The sequence below is a fragment of the Gymnoscopelus microlampas genome (genome assembly GCF_963454915.1).
Source record: "Gymnoscopelus microlampas genome assembly, chromosome: 22".
In the NCBI taxonomy this organism is placed as follows: Eukaryota; Metazoa; Chordata; class Actinopteri; order Myctophiformes; family Myctophidae; genus Gymnoscopelus; species Gymnoscopelus microlampas.
Window position 1 is genome coordinate 43592269 of NC_139959.1, and position 17771 is coordinate 43610039.

General features: G+C 42.8%; 1 protein-coding gene across 1 annotated transcript; it reads right to left on the reverse strand.

Annotated features, from left to right (window-relative positions):
- Positions 1-2722: 2722 nt before the first annotated feature.
- On the reverse strand, positions 2723-3943 carry LOC311038668 (kelch domain-containing protein 3-like; the record flags this gene model as incomplete). Its single annotated transcript, XM_084048238.1, has 1 exon — positions 2723-3943. The coding sequence occupies one exon, from the start codon at positions 3941-3943 to the stop codon at positions 2723-2725; it is 1221 nt and encodes a 406-aa protein (XP_083904364.1).
- Positions 3944-17771: the final 13828 nt, after the last annotated feature.

Here is a 17771-nt window from a genome sequence, read left to right on the forward strand (position 1 = left end):
GTGCTCCTCGGAGCACAGGTCTCCGCCAGGTCAGGTAGGTTATTGTGGCCTCCTGGTGGCGCTATAATAGGCCAATGTGAAAAGGGTGCCCGTTTCTTCTTAGGCCTTTCACGACAATAGGACACTGCATTCATGATTTGAGGCATTTTGTTCCAAAAATGTGTTTTGCTAGATTAGACCTGCTGGTGGCGCTATAACAGGCCAATGTTAAAAGGGTGGCATTTCTTCCTCGGCCTAGTTGGAATGCGTGTGTAAAATTTTACGGATATCACATGCTGAGTGCATAATTTGAGGCATTTTGTTAAAAACGGACCAATCCGGCAAACTTTGGAAGCCAGCCTTAGCCAATGAGGATGGAATATGGGAAATTGGACAGATCCGTGTTGATCACCTGGCTATAGAGATACTGTGTACCGATTTGCATGACGTTTGGATAAAATCTGTAGGAGTAATATAAAGAAATTGGTTTTGCACAAATCGGCCTCCTGGTGGCGCTATAACATGCCCATGTGAAAAGTTTGGGGCAGAGGTTCTGAATTGGCATCCAGGGAGTGTGTGTGCACAGTTTCACAGCGACCAGGCCAACGGTGCCAGAGATTAGCTGGTGACAGACGGACGGACGGACGGACGGACGGACGGACGGACGGACGGTAAAACATACTCTCTAGCCATGCCTTCGGCCTGGCGGAGACAATAAGTCCAGTCAAATCTATTAAAACATACATCAATCATTATGTACATGTGTAAATGCTATATACATAATTATGTATATGGCATACAAATTATAATCATCTGAACTGTTTATTTATTTATCGTTTTGTTCTTGTGTGAATCAATTGTGTTTTTATTATTGCTCCTGGCTCATTTCGCTGTGTGATCCCAGGGCATGGAGTCTGGGAATTGTAGTCCATACTGTAAAACAAACAAGGAAATGTAGTCCATACACGAAATGTAGTCCATACAGTGGGAAATGTAGTCCATACAAGTATAACACACAGGGAAATGTAGTCCATTAATGTACTCCATACGCACTATAACAGAAACAGGAAATGTAGTCCATACAGCACAATAGAAACAGTGACCATTATGATCTTAGGGCAGTCTGGGAATTGTAGTCCATACAGCACAACATTAGCCATAGACATTCTATCCAGGTAGAGACATTACAACAACTATTATAATTATGTTAATACTCGTAACCAATCAACCAATCATATTCTATCATAGACAATCAACCAATCGTATTCTACTATTGTACAAATCTGCCAAAGAGCCTGATCACCTTGATCCCATGATTTGTCAATAAAATGAAAAATAGTTTAAATTCTGCTGAATTCTGAATGTGTTTCTTTGATCAGTTCCTGGAGCAGTGCTTCTCAAAGTGTGGTCCAGGGACCCCCAGGGGTCCCCAGCTAAATATAGTTAAAACAGCATCACGATCATAACCCCCTTCATACATCTATTTGAGCTTGTAGATCTGCTATTTAAAAAATAACTGTGTTGACAAAATTTGGGGACATTTTGATTATTTCTGAAATATCTTAACAACACAGATGGTGTATGGGGGTCCCTGGGGGTCCCTGGCACAACATATCTCCAGATAGGGCTCTGCGGACAAATGGCGACCCTTTTATAGATGGCTTTAGTCTCTTTCTATTGTAAAAAAAAAACGTCTCCACCTTTGCAGTCATCTTCCTCTCTCACACTTCTTTCTTCTTCTTCTTCTTCTTCTTCTTCTTCTTCTTCTTCTTCTTCTTCTTCTTCTTCTTCTTCTTCTTCTTCTTCTTCTTCTTCTTCTTCTTCTTCTTCTTCTTCTTCTTCGTCGTCGTCGTCGTCGTCGTCGTCGTCGTCTTCCTCCTCTCCTCTACTGTTTCTTTTAAGCAAGAATCCACTGTCACACTGCAGTGTGTCTACGTAGGTGGTGCACCTCGTACTGGCTCCACTGTGACACTGCAGTGTGTCTACGTAGGTGGTGCACCTCCTACTCAGCTCCATATAGCAGTACTGACTCCACTGTGAGGGTCTTATTCTTCTTCTTTCGTGTAACGTCAGAGGTCCAACTCGGTGTCGTTTAGCCATGCCCGCATCTCTGGTCCTAGGTCAAAGAGGCTGGCTTCCGAGGGTGGTCTATATAAGGGGTAGATGGTGATCATATGGTCGGTGGTCTGCTCAGGGTCATCGCACTCGCATGCCGCACTGTCCGCCAAGCCCCACGTCTTCATTGATGTTTTAAAGCGACCGGACCTAGTTCGTAGACGGTTCAGTGTGGTCCATTGCCGGCGTGGTAGGTCGTCTTCTCCAATGGCGCCATTTCCTGGGTCCCAGATGTAAAAGTGGAATCGGGAGGGCCCGGCTGACTCCCACTCCTCCTTCCAAGCTGCTGCCAACCATGCATCTCTGGAGATGTCCTCAGAGGTGGAGTTGAGCATCTCTTGTGCTGTCTTGTTGTAAGGGAGGGGGGACTTGAGTCTGCTTGGAGGTGCTGGTGTTATTGTAGTGTTGTGCAGGATGTGCCAGTCATACTTTTGTGCCAGGGCGAGGGTGGCAGCCTCCCGTCAGAGGCCGGCCGGTGCTATTCCCGCGAGGACTGGCAAGAGGGACACAGGGGTAGGCTTTAAGCATCCAGTTACAATTCGGAGTGAGGTATTGATAGCCACGTCGACCTTTCTCGCATGTGGGCTTCTGCTCCAGACTGGGTGAGGGTCCATGTCTCAGCTCTCCTCTAACAGACCGTGTTGGTTCTCCTCTTGCCGTCGGTCAACATGGCCGTCAGCTCCCAGCGGATGCAGTGCGGGACGCCCGCCCCGCCCCCAACACGGCCGTCCCGGATCAGAGCCAGCTTACAGAGCGTCTTCAGACTAGGGCTCAGGTCCAGGATGTACAGGTCGTCGGCGGGACTGGCGCCGCCGCCCCCGCCGAAGAGCACCACCCGGGCCCCGCCCACCACCACGCAGCTGCACATGCCGTACGTCTGCCACCGCGGCGGGCCGCTGCTGGCGGTGCTCCCCTTAGGCTCCGCCTTCGTCCAGGAGAAGCTCTCCGGGTTGAACTTCCACAGGTCGTCGGAACTTCCACAGGTCTTCTCCTCTCCGCCGCCCAGTATGTACAGCTCTCCGTTGTAGGCGAAGGCCGAGTGACCCTCCCGTTCCCCAGGGAGAAGGTGGAGCTGTCGCGCCTCGGAGGGAACGACGGCGGCTTCCTCCGGCGGTGGCGCGCCGGGGTCGCTGCTGGGACGCGCGTTGCTCAGCCAGCAGTCCGTCTCCGTGTCGAACACTCTGATGTTGTTGTAGTAGCCGCCGCCCCTCGCCCCGCCCTGGCCCGCCCCTCCCACTCCTCGGCCCCCGAACACGAACATCTTGGTCCCGATGACGGTGGCCGACTGCACCTCGGAGGCGGGCGGCGGGGTTCCTCTGGCGCCGACCAGGGCCCAGACCATGGAGGACGTGTCCAGCCGGTAGATGTTGTCGGTGCGCCCGGTCCAGCGGGTGTACCCGCCGTAGATGTACAGGACCCTCCCCAGGACGCAGGACGAGTGGCGGTCCCGCGCCTCGGGCACCGTGCCCGTCACCTTGGGCCTGTGCCAGCGGTGGGCGGCGACGTCGTAGGCGTAGAGCGCGTCGTAGTAGTCCGTCCGCCAGCTCCGCCCCCACACGTAGATGACCTCCTCGATGGCCACGGCGGAGCTGTGGCCCCGGCACATGGAGGAGGGCACCTCCAGGGGGCGCTCTCCTCCTCCCCGCCCCAGGCCCGTGGTGGCCGGGGGAAGCTTGGTCCAGCGCAGCGTCACCGTGTTGAAGACGTGCACCTCCACCTGGAAGCTGTGCTCCACGTCGCTGGAGTCGTACGAGCCCAGGAAGGAGAACACCTTCTGGCCCACCGCCACCGCCGTGGACCCCTGGACCTGGGGGAGGAGCCCCTTGAGATGGACCGTCCAGCGGAGCATCCTGACACCGGCCGGGACGGCAACCTGGGATGAATGTGGATTCAATGTGGATTCAATGTGGATTCAATGTCCAATCAGACTGAGGGAATGGAATCTGAGAATGGAGTACTCTACGACGAGAACGATGCTCAATAAAGGAGAATGGATCTTCTCTGAGCGTTGCCTCTTTTATCGGTGCAGCCGCACAAACGACTCTAGAAGCTCATTGGCCGATAGAGAGCCGAAGTCCTGACGTCACTCCTCATCTCCCTGAGTCACTGGAGTCCTGACGTCACTCCTCATCTCCCTGAGTCACTGGAGTCCTGACGTCACTCCTTATCTCCCTGGGTCACTCCTTATCTCCCTGCGTCACATCACTCCTTATATCCCAGACGTATGTTGCTACAGGTTGGCAGAGGGAGAGTAGCGCCCAGGATTACATAGGCAATTGGCACTGGGTGGGAAAATGGATTAAAAAAATCGAATTAAAAAAATCACACCCAGTGTGAAGTGGGCGGTGTGGTCACAGTGGTCATCACAGTGATGGAAGTGATTCACTTAAAAAAAAACATAAAAGTGTTTTTTTTTTAAGTCCATACTGCTATTCATAGGGCTGCACTTGTGTCATGTGTTTCGCTAGCCAATCACAGTCCTGAATTTGTAAAGTCAGCCAATCACATTACAGCTAGTGGTGATGACACTAGCTGTAATGTGATTGGCTGACTTTGCAAAAGTATCGATTTGCATTAACAATGGAAGGGTTGGGGGGTATACAATGCGTTGTAGACTATTGGCCAATCACGGTGCAGGATTGGTCGGCGTCCAAAACTCACTTATAGGGGGCGGCTACACCGCCCCAAAAATCACACCCAGTGTGAAGTGGGCGATGTGTGGTCATCACAGTGGTCATCACACTAATCTACTGTGAATGTTTTTACAGTAGAGCACTGTAAATCACACACACTGTTATAGTACTATTACAGTCTATTACTGTACATAATATGTAAGTTACTGTGAATTATATTTACAATATATAACTGTAATTTTGCAAATAGTTACTGTATTATGAGCAGTGCATTACTGTGATTAAAACATGAGTTACTGTGAATGATATTTACAGTATATGACTGTAATTCCAAAACTGGTTACTGTAATATATGCAGTATTTTACTGTGTTAGGCGTGTTACGACCTGGCTCATAGGCCATAACAAAAAAGAGGAAGACACTCGCCTGGTTTAAAAGTGTATCACATTATATATTTCTTTACAACATAAATGCAAACTCAAACATAACAAGGAATGGCATGGAGTGTGTTAATCAGTGGAATCAGTAGTGTCAGCAATGTATGGATGTGTGGTACATGTGGTGTGTGGTGTTGAATGGTGCAAACCAAAGACCTAACTAAAGACCAAAAATAAAAAGCAATAAATAAATAACATTAGGACTTAATGTGCCCTGGTGCATAGGTGGGAGTAGGACATCCCTCCACTCAATAATAGTCTGGCAGGATGCTATAGTTCCAGAGCATAATGCCACAAATAAATGTTGAGGATAGCACAATAAAGTTAAAGGTAACTATCATGGTGGTCCTCTCTGGTTGCATTATTGCAACCAGTATTGCAGGTACTGTGTGTGACCACAGCCAGCATTTTATAGGGCACCCTGGGAACACTGGCCAGGTGCTCCCAATGCACCTGATTGGCACCCTATTGCCCAACCTGCAGGCCCTGTGGAAGATAAAGACACACAGGCCCTGGTAGCCCAGACAGGGGCTGTGACAGTAAAAAGAAATGACAGTAATTGTAGGTATATTCCTGCATAATGGGAATTGTAGGCTCTGGCCTCTACAAGTACTCCCCACTTCAGTTAATGTATCACACACAATGTCTCTTATATAATAATAATAATAAATAATCCAATCCACCTTCCCCCTCAGTTGAGTTTTAGGCCTTGGCTACACGTACATGGATCTTTTACTAAACGGATATTTTAGTCCTCCGTTTTTAAAAAGAATCCCTGGCCACATGACAAAGATAAACAAAAATCCCTGTCCACACATAGACGCAGAAACGCATCGATCAGCTGCATGTTTCAATTTTATATCAGATTTTATATTTACATTTATTTTATAATTATATATATGAGGGGCCAAATACAAATACATTTGTAATCACATGTTAAGGCCCAATACTGCAATATCTGCATTATTTTAATAGCATACGTGAACAGCATACGTGAACATAAACGAAAACAACATTATTAGGGCGCAGCTGCAGCGCAAACAGTAGCCATGGTTCACATGACGCTGTCGAGTCTCTGGTTTATAGTGGTGTTCGTTTTTTTTTTACATTGCCAACACTCACATGTACATAAGCGTTCAGATTTCAAATATAAAGTGCTTACCCCTGAGCCACGGATGTTACAAGGCAATCCGGACCGTGATAAGTACCCGTATCTCCCGTATTGTTCAATAAAAAGCATTTTAATCCCATCGCCGGCCATTTTCTTTTTCTGTTCTTTTATTTTGGTAATGTATCAGAGTGCAATACACCTTCCAACCATTGGTGTCGCATGGTTGAAAGCATCGGAGAAAATTTGGAGAAAATGGCCGACGATCGGATTAAAATGCTTTTTATTGAACAATACGGGAGATACGGGTACTTATCGCGGTCCGGATCGCCTTGTAACGTCCGTGGCTCAGGGGTAAGCACTTTATATTTGAAATCTGAACGTTTATGTACATGTGAGAGTTGGCAATGTAAAAACATCGAACACCACTATAAAGCAGGGACTCTCGGCACCGGGGCGATTGTGTTTTAGGACGACAGACCCCACATTCAATCTGTGTGCGCGCCGTGTGTTCTACTTGGCGCAGAGAAAGAGGGTTTTCGTCACACAGTGAATGAGCTACTTTTCCCACCACTGTCTTATTATTAAGTATGACATTATTTAGCCATAAATGAGCGTGCCTTGTTTCATAGACTGTAAGTGTTGCTCTCTCTCTCTCTCTTAATTTATTATAATGACCATGAGCGGTCCGGTGTTTATGTATTATTGTATTATTATTATTATAATGACCATGTGCGTATGCGCGATGACGTCATCGTTTCTCAAAATCTCCGGATTACATGTCCACACAGATCCACTGAAACGCATGTTTTGGAAAACCTTCACTTATTTATCCGTTTACAAAAATATCCGTTTTAGCAGCCAAAAACACCGTTTGCGTGTGGCTGAAAGGCCCAAACGCACACAAAAATGTGCGTTTAGGAAAAGATCCATGGACGTGTAGCCAAGGCCTAAGGTTGTGGTCCAAACAAGAGGTTCACTGGGGTTGGCAGCTCTCTACCAAACATAAGGAGTGCTGGGATGCACTGGAACCACCAGCACTGCACCAAGACCCCTAGCTTTCACTGGTGTCAGTGTCAAAGATAAACGGGCAGCCTGGGTTGGGATATACCAGAGTGCTTCCTGCAGCTGCTGGAATGCGATGTGACATACCTCGTCCCATCAGAATGTCTTCCATTTGTGTGCTAAGCAATGAAGGGGACTGGCAATCACACAGGTTATACAGTAAGATGTCAGGCCCAGGGCTACCCCTCGCAACACCTAAACCATCTCTCTCAGGTCATCTTCAAACTAGCCCTCCATGCAGTGGCCTTTCCAGTCATCTTGATCCTCCATACATCTGGCTAGCTTATCGATACTTTCCAAACCTGCATCTTTCTTTAGTACCTGTTGTACTTGTCTGTCTGTCTGTCTGTCTGTCTGTCTGTCTGTGTCCTCTAATGACCATATAGATCCCTGATGTCATCAGTATAGGCCCCAATATGGGCATGCCCATATGGTCATAACGGTTGGATCGCCGGTTCTGTTCAACTGGATCTCCATATTCAATATGGAAATTGGCTCTCTGGAAAGGGGAGAGCCGGTGGGCAGGCAAACCAAACCACGGGCACATCACTCTGACATAACCATAAACAAACCAGAGTGACATCACTATGACAACGTAACCCTAAACAAACCACGGCCACGTCACTATGACTATGGCGTCACACTCATGGAACTACGTCATCACATCCATGTCACAAAGCAGCTACGCCCAAATATGGAGCGTGTTGTCCAACCTCAATGTGTCATCAATGCATCATCATGGGCATAAGATTGGCAAGGACCGACATATACAGAGATCTCCAAATATGGGCATAAGAAGAGACACAGTTAGACAGACAGAAACAGACATCTCCTAATATGGGCATAAAACAATAAGTCACCCTTGACCCTCCAACTCAGTTCACTATTACCATGGACTTAATATGACACTGTCCCTGCATTTGACCTCTGTGCTCTCATGAAATTGACAACACCAAAGGCCAAGTGGCCTTGGCCCTACAATCATGAAGTTCCAGGCCTGATGTCCACATATTAGTTTGGGGCGCCCTTCTGTCAGTGACTGCCAGACTCATATTCTCCTGGGTGGTATTTTCTCACGCTGATAGCCCCCCATACAGATACCTATTATCTGGTATTTGCTGTTACATTACATTACATTACAGTCATTTAGCAACCGCTTTTATCCAAAGCGACTTACAATAAGTGCATTCAACATATGTAGGCAAGAAAACTACTAATCACCAGAAGTCTTACAAGCATTCTCATCTAAAACAAGCAACTAAGAGTACACCTAGCACTAAGGTAAGAGTGCAATATATCAGCTACTTTATTAAACAGATGATGTTCTGGTACACTGCATGGTGTAATCTCAACATACAACATTAAAACCACACACCACGAATAAAAAGCAATAAATCAATAACTTTAGGACTTAATGTGCCCTGGGGCATAGGTGGGAGTGGCACAGTATCAATAATAGTCTGGATGCTATATTTCCAGAAAATACTGTCACAAATAAATGTTGGGTATAGCACAATAAAGTTAATAGATAACTATCATTGTGGTCCTCTGTGGTTGCATTTTTGCATCAGCTCAGTGTTTACATGTCCAGTGAGGAACCCATGTGCTCTAAATGTAACAAAAGAGATGCACTTGAACGAAATACATGATTCAAATAAAGATTTGTGAGATTTTAAAAATGTTCACAGTAATATACATTAAAATCACAGTATCATACTAGTGTAATGGTGTATGTTACTGTAGATTGAAGTGCATTGTGGGAAGACTGAAGTGCATCATGGGAAGACTGCAGTGCATCATGGGAAGAAGACAGTGTTTTGGAGGGAAAAACAGGACTGTGGAGGATTGTGTTTCTTTCAAGAGCTGCAGAGCCCAGAGAGAAACAATATAAGAAAACTAGTAGGTATATTCTTTTCATCTACAAATAGATTAGTCTCATTCAGAGAGGTCAACACTGGCACATCTAACAAGTTAGATTTGCATGATGTTTGGTATATTTGGATAAATGAGAGAGAGGGGGGGTGAGAGAGAGTGCAACCTGTAAAGTAAAATGTGTTAGAAATCCTCAATCAAAACTAACATAATAATTTCTTGTGCAGTATTTTACTCCATACTGTAACTGTGTTAGTGTTTTAATCTCCAAGCTCTCAGTATAGCTTCAGATGCCATTGATTAATTCAGCTTCACTTTAATTTCCTCCATGAAAGGAGAAACACATGCAGTTGAGTGTGTGCAGTAGGTGGGCATAAGGCAGAGATTTGGCTGTAGTATTAATTAAGCTTATCTTTGTTATGTCTACATCCTTTAATGTACATCATTGTCTTTTATAATTCAGGGATTGCTCCCTCAGTGAAAAAGACGGATTTGACCCATATTCTGGACTTCACAGAGCCTGCGACTTGCATTGGTGAGTCAAATGAATGTACACTTGCTAATAAGCTGCTAAACTGAAGTTAAATATCAACTGTCTCTTTACATAACTGACTGTTGTTCATCTGTTTATTAATATTAACTCTCATCCATTAAAGTGTGTTTTGTTTTCCAAATGATGGTTTTCATTTAGTGTTGTTAGTTGATGATTAGTTGCCTGTTGGCTAGGTAATGTAATCAAAATGGTCAACCTTTTTGTCTGCAAGCAGTGTCATTTATCTGCAGGGACTCGACACATTTTATCAACATGTTAAGATAGACACCTGGCTAATTCCAGGTTCTATTGTGGTTTGCCTATTTGCCCTTGCAGTTTTCAGACATTGTTGGCACTTAAATCTCACATGCGTCGGAAGCATACACAGCCAAAGGAAACTATCCATAGACCAGCCCAAGCTAATGTGAGGAGGACCTGTCAGGTTGAGGGATGCAAGCATACATGTCCCAATTTACAGAGCTTTTGTGAACATTTAAAAATGCACATAGGAAATGGAAAAAAAGGTTAGCTGCCCCTTTCCTAACTGTAAAAAATACTTTGATGTGAAGTCATCTTTCACATCCCACATCAGCAAGAAACACAGAGATGTTTCTGAGAAGCCTGTCCAAATGGAAAATGATGTGTCATTGTTTGAGAATCCTGTCCAAATGGACAGTGATGATTCAAGTAGGCCTGATACTGAAGTCCATGATGAAAGTTCTGATAATGTACAACTTGGTGCAAATCCTGACACATTTCTCATGAACTTGGCACTACTCTACTTGAGGATGCAAGGCAAAATGCTGCTACCAGCCAGCACTGTCCAAAGTTTAATTGAGGATTTCCAAGTTGTCCATGACAGCAGTATGGAACTGGTATTTTCCAAATTGAAGGAAGAATTAGCAAAGCAAAATATGTCAGAAAGTGAAATTGATAAAATTATAACTGGGCTAAATAAGAATAACCTCATGCGGCTGTATAATGAGGGAATATTTAGATCTGATCAAACCAGGAAGACATATTTCAAGAGACATTTTAACCATGTAGCACCCACACAGGTTTATCTTGGTATAGACCCCGATGGAAATGATCGCTTTTTGCAATATGTTCCTGTAAAGGAGACATTAAAGGCCCTATTGAACCACCAGTCTGTTAAAGAACAGTTCACTGAAGCACAGGCACACTGATCAGATGATCCACATTTGCTCGAGGATGTAAGGGATGGCAGAAATTTTAAAGAAAAGATCATCTTTAAGCAGTGTAAGTCCTCAGTTTCCATGATCTTGTTCCAAGACGCATTTGAAGTGGCAAATCCTCTTGGGTCAGGACGAAAAAAGCACAAACAACTTGCAGTTTACATGACACTGTCTGAAATCTCTGCTCACAACAGGTCCATCAATCACCATAGACCCTATACAGCTTGTTATGCTTTGTAGGGAGGAAGATTTAACGTTTTTTAAGCAAGCTAAAGTGTTTGCTCCTCTTGTGAGAGATTTGAAGGACCTTGAAGAGTCTGGAATTTTGCTGGATAATGGTCAAATAGTGCAAGGGGCAGTGATCGCATTTTGTGGAGATAACCTTGGGTCACATGCCATTGGTGGCTTCACAGAAAAATTTAGTAAAAGTGATCATTTCTGTCGCTATTGTGGTATAGATAGAGACACTTGGAGACACTCTCCGACAGAATTAGGCCCTTCACGGACAAAGCAGAGCTACAAGAACTCTGTGGATGTGCTTGCAATGAACCCTCGGTTAAATGTTGTTGATGGTGTTAAATTTGACTCTGTTTTCAATAGCCTGAAATACTTCCATGTATGTGACCCAGGGCTCCCGCCATGCTTAGGCCATGACTTATTTGAAGGGGTTGTTCAATTAGATCTGGCTCTTTACATTAAACGTCTTATCACTGTAGGGAAGCATTTTACTTACACTCAGTTGAATAGGATAATTTCTACTTTTAATTATGTACAAAATGATTCCAATAGTAAACCATGTGTAGTACGTCCAGACAGTGAAAAGCTGGGAGGAAATGCAGCTCAAAACTGGTGCTTACTTCGCTTACTCCCACTGCTTGTTGGTGACAGGATAAAGAATCCTTTGGAAGATGAGGTCTGGCAGTTGTGCTTACAGCTACGAGAGATAGTGGCAATGATAACTGCACCAAAGATCCATGCCAACCAAGTAGCATATCTGAAAGTTCTACTGGAACACTATATTCATTCAAGAGCTACTCTCTTTCCAGGTAAACCTCTGAAACCAAAACACCATTACTTGCTTCACTACCCTGGACTCATACTACATTTTGGTCCACTCATTAGACTTTGGACTCTTCGGTTTGAAAGTAAACACTAATTTTTCAAACAGTGCGCAAGAAAGCTTCACAATTTCAAAAACCTTAATAGCACACTGGCTGAGAGACACCAACTCTTACAAGCCTATATCTTCAGGCTGGCAGCCTTTTCCCACCGACTGTGCAAATACAGCATTCTGATGAATTTGATGGTCGGTTGTATAATCTTGGCATACAAGAAGTTGTTAGGATGAGAGGCATTCATGAGGCATCTATAGTGACGCCAGTTATTACTTACAAGGGCACCAAATACCAAAAATCTATGGTTGTGGTTGTGGACCACAATGACATGGGATACACCCTTGGAAGAATTGTGTTGATTTTGCTAAACTCATCCGAGGTGTATTTTGTTATTGAAAAACATCCCTCAGTGCCTTTGATGGATCTAGGTGTACACTGCCTGCTTGACTCAGGTGTTTCTTACATGTGTGTCAGGTTGGAGAGCCTGGCTGACTACTACCCATTGCCATTATATAACAGATTTGATGTTGATCTTGTATCTTTCCATCACTCTGTTTATTCTAATTAAGAGATAATATGGAGCAGCCCTTTGATGATGTCATCAGGAAGGCCCTCCCCACACTTCAGGAAGGTGAATATCAGAAACTGATTGACCACTTGGCTGTCATTGGTGTGAGGACCGACAGTGATCTACAGTATGTTTCAGAGGAAGATGTCAAAGAAGTTATCCCACTTATAGCTTCCAGAAGACTGGTACACTACTTAAAAAAATCACACCTGTGTGAAGGTAGCGGCGCCTTTGATATATTTTGTCATAGATATGTGTTTCTACTAGAGAAAGAATATTAAATCTCTGTAAATTTATTTCAAGGCTTCCAGTGGCACTAAATAGTGCCATTGGAAGCGAATCACCAAATGCATTCCAAGGTAAGTGGCAAAAACTGATCTGTTAATAAAATTAAATTATTAAATGTTTCTAGATATTACTCATTGTTTATTTAGTCATTGTTTATATAGACATCTAATTCTATATTCATGACATCATAGTGATGTCATGAATAGTAACATAGTGATGTCATGAATAGTGACCAATCAGAACGTTGACGGACCTGACCAATCAGAACCTTGGCGAGCCTGACCAATCAGAACGTTGACGCAAAAGCCAGGTATAGAGGGCTAATATCCGGCTAGCGCCGCTAAAAACAGAGGTGAGTCTTAAGTTGTGTAGTCACTAGTTGTCACATGATAATGGTGCTTCTTAGGAGTGGATTCTAGCAGGGGAAAACATTAATGATTGTGTTTCTTTTCATTCAACTTAGCAAGAGGCAGGTTAAATTTAGTAGCCTGTACAGGTTCTAATACCTGGCCTCATCGACTTGCAGGGCTTGCAAGCAAGAATCTTTCACCAGGGCTTGGGGAAACGGGGCTAAGCACCCAGCAGTCCTTTTAGTGTATACTTGTATATAGTTCATTTACCATGGGCTTTTGGTCTCGCCGGCATATACAGTTTGTGTGAAGCAGCTAATTATAGTCCTGTCACTCCAGAATTTTGATTTTTGCAGTGAAGCTGGATCTTTAAGGAATAGATCTTAAAATGTAGGCTAAAATATACTGTATACAAATATGTAACATGCAATTCAGTAAAAGACAATCTCTTATGTCAGAATAACTCTCCCAGTGTTCTGGGAGAGTTTTAAGTAACCTGACCAGCTCTCTAAGGATATATTTCAATCTACAATTGTGATAGAAAGGTTTACATATTTTGTTAGTATTACTGTTGGTCATGACATGTGGATTTAATCCACTGTTTAAAGTGTTAAACAATAACAAATTGTCTGAACATTGTTTCCAATTTCCTATTATTTGCTAATACACAGGCCATGAAGACCAGACTACAAGCCAGCCAAGCAACTCTGTTAGCACCTACAACTCAGATGGAACCTACAACTCTCCAAGCAGCACTGTTGGCACCTCCAACCAGTGGTGGAAAGTAACTAAGTACATTTACTTAAGTACGATTTTGAGGTATTTGTACTTTACTTGAGTATTTCCAATTTCCAATACTTTTACTTCTACTCCACTACATCTCAGAGGCAAATATTGTATTTTTACTCCACTACATTTACTTGAAAACTTTAGTTACTAGTTACTTTTCAGATATAAATTATGATATAATGAAACATACATTAACCACTTTAAACCTATTTTATAACTAGGCTATTTGAAAATAGCAGATCTACAAGCTCACAACGCGTCGCATCGCGACGCGTTGTGAGCTTGTAGATCTGCTATTTTCAAATATTTAGTACTTTTACTTTTGGTACTTTAAGTACATTTTGATGCCAATACTTTTGTACTTTTACTCAAGTCAATTTTTAATTCTGGACTTTTACTTGTAACAGAGTATTTTTATATTGCAGTATTGGTACTTTTACTTAAGTAAAGAATTTGAGTACTTTTTCCACCACTGCCTCCAACCCCCCAACCTCCAGCCCTCCTCCAGTCCATGTGCCGATACAGAGCACTGGGTGGGTCTCATCCTATCAAGTGCCATGGGAGAAGATGCCAGCAAGTTTAAGACAGTCTCTTGCACAAGGAAAGAAACCCAAGAAGGAAGATAGATTAGCAAATAACAAAGTACATTTACTCAAGTAGCAAAAAGTACAATTTTGAGGTATTTTTTTACTTTACTGGAGTATTTCCAATTTTCAGTACTTTTACTTCTACTCCATTATCTATTTAAAGCAGGTAAATATTGTACTTTCACTCCACTACAATAATTTGAAAACTTTAGTTACTAGTTACTTTGTAGATTTGGATTACTACAAAACATACATTACCCACTTCAGTCATACATTTCAGCCATTTGAAAATAGCCGATCTACGAGCTTGTTGTAGATCTGCTATTTTCAAAAGATTTTTATACATTCCATACATTTGAAAACTTGTGAAATGGGACATAATGAGTACTACTTTCTACTTTTGGTACTTTAAGTACATTGATACCAATACTTTTGTACTTTTACTCAAGTAAATTTTGAATTCCAGACTTTTACTTGTAACAGAGTATTTCTACATTGCAGTACTGATACTTTACTTGAAAATGTTGTACTTTTTCCACCACTAACTGTGGCAGCCAAAAAAAACCCCCAAAAAATAACCAAAAGCCCATGAACCAATAGGCAGGACGGCTATAGCCATTGTTACAAAGGGTTAATTTACAACTATGAACCTGACACCACTTTCAGCTCACTTGACAGCTCCACACACAGCAACATCCTGCATGTCATACCAAACTGAATCGGGTCTTAATTGATGAACTTGCTGCTATAGTTTGTTAAATAGTATAGGCCTACAAGTCTTGACATAAAAACCTTGCACTCTGGTCTCACTGTCACGTAACATTTTCCTGAAAACTATAGCTGTCATAAAGATGAGAAACCTGAGTCTGAAATCCGTTATACTCACCACACAGTTGTGTGTATGACCAGAAACTCTTGCGCCACCAGTCCGTTAAAGAATTTCACACAGAAAATCCACAATTTATAGCTCTCTGTGCTTCACTGCAGCAGGTGCTCTTCCAGATGGCAGCAGCTTTGAAGCAGTGTTGACATATCCAATTATAATAAGTGACTTTGGGCTTGTTCTTCTGTAAAGTCACTTGTAAATTTTGGTGGTTGCAGTTTTTTGGTCTTGTTTCCGTGTTTAAACCAGTGATTATTAAACATTTCATGTCAAGGACCACCAAATTAATATGCATTTCTCCAGACACCCCCGCCCCCCCATATACAAGATTTGAGTTGTTAAATGTTATGATTAATTCTTTTGAAAAAAAAAAAAAGCAGACCGACACTCACAACGCGTATCGGCTGCTATTTTCCAATAGCCGTAGCCCAGTTGCTTCTTTTGGGCATGTTTTCATAGACCTGGTTGCTCATTTCTCTCGCAGAATCTGGCAACACTACTTTGGAGCCAAGAGAGCAGACTTATCAGGTGAGCTGCACACTTAATAATTTACAGCTAATCTCCCTTCAGTCTCTGAGACTGTCAATTAGGCAGTACCAACAACTAGACCATTAGAGAAAACAAGCAGAAACGTTTGTGATCAGAAAACCAACCAGTTTATTTAATTTGATGATAAATGGATCAGCGTCTATCAGTTCTCTGGCCGGGGCTTTATGAAGAGACAGAAGGAATAATAGAGAATAGTAAACAAATGGAAAAACGGGATAGGGCGTCTCCCTTGGTGATGTGGAGCAAAGCAGACAGTGGTTCACAATCAACCAATATATGGAATACCCTTATGTCAACAATATGACGTGATAGTACTGACATCATAGACTGGCCTAGAATCATATTTGGGAAGAAGAAATCTCCATATACGGGAATAAAAGGACTCAGACACTGACAACGGGTACTCTGACAATCAATCCTTTTGAAAAGTCCCTCTTGAAAGCTTTAGATGAGAAGTCAAACAGGTGACTGACACCAGAAGGTTAACTTGATCCTTTATTGATTAAAGACAATTAAAAAGACAATTAAAACAAATTAAAATTGACCATCCATATCACCATAAGTATAATCAACCGTTGCCTTCTTCCTGAGAAAGTACTTCTTCCTGGTCTTTTTAGCCACTGGAGAAGGCAGGAAGTCTCCACTCCTCAACTTGCTAATCAAAAAGAGACAATCACAATTTAGGAATCTTGTGCATTAGAGTTCTGGGAAAACACTTAGTAGGCTACTCCTGTCGTGAAAAGCACTAAATAAATTACTTTCATCAGTATATTAATAAAATACACTGTTGGCTATGCCATCCTTCATTCCTCGTTTAGGTCCTCACTTCAGATTACAGAATACTTTATGGATGCCCAGAGGACATTCATAATGTCACAAGCACAGAACATTACGTTTCAAAATGGCTAAAAAGCAAATGAGAAAATAAGAAATAGACTAGGGGGGGGGGGGGGGGACAGCCACATCACACATGGTTTCATGCTTTTATGAAAAAGTGAACAATTCACCTAAAATTTCGTACCAACTAAGCCAATCAGGCCTTTGAGATCTGCACAGAGGATGACCCTTGTATGATGCATAGTTTTCTTTTTAAGTTAATTTGTGACAATCTCCAAAGAACTTTCCTTTTTGATAACTACCTACAATAAATATCCAACAACCTACCAGTTGAGTGACGGTTCCTTGTAATTTATAGTTCTACGACATGTCCTCCTTGGGCGCAAGGCTGCATCATATGAGGCCATGGGGTTGTCCTCACTCTGAAAAAAGGGGAAGCACGCACATCTCAATGAAAATTTGAAGGTGCTGGACTCAAAAATACACACCAATAACAGAAGAAGAAGTCCGCACACTTTTTGAAGTTTTATTCTCACAGGGTAACAACGTTTCGACCCCTTCGGGTCTTCGTCAGGTATGAGGAGTGCAGAGGTAGGCAGGCTAAAGTAGGGAGCAAGTAATCAAAGTCCCAGCTGTGTCGGGGATAATAGACACACCCTCCCCCCATCTTAAGGGGACAGTTTACAGATATAATCAACGGTATCATGATAAAAAACAGTTCATTTTGGAAAACATTATTTTGTAGAAAAATAGAAGTTCATCTTTAGGAAAAAAATCATCTTTAGAAACAAATCATTCAATTCCTTTTAGAAAGTAGAAAAATAGAAATTCAGTAATTCTAATTCATTTTTAGAGAAAAATTAGAAAA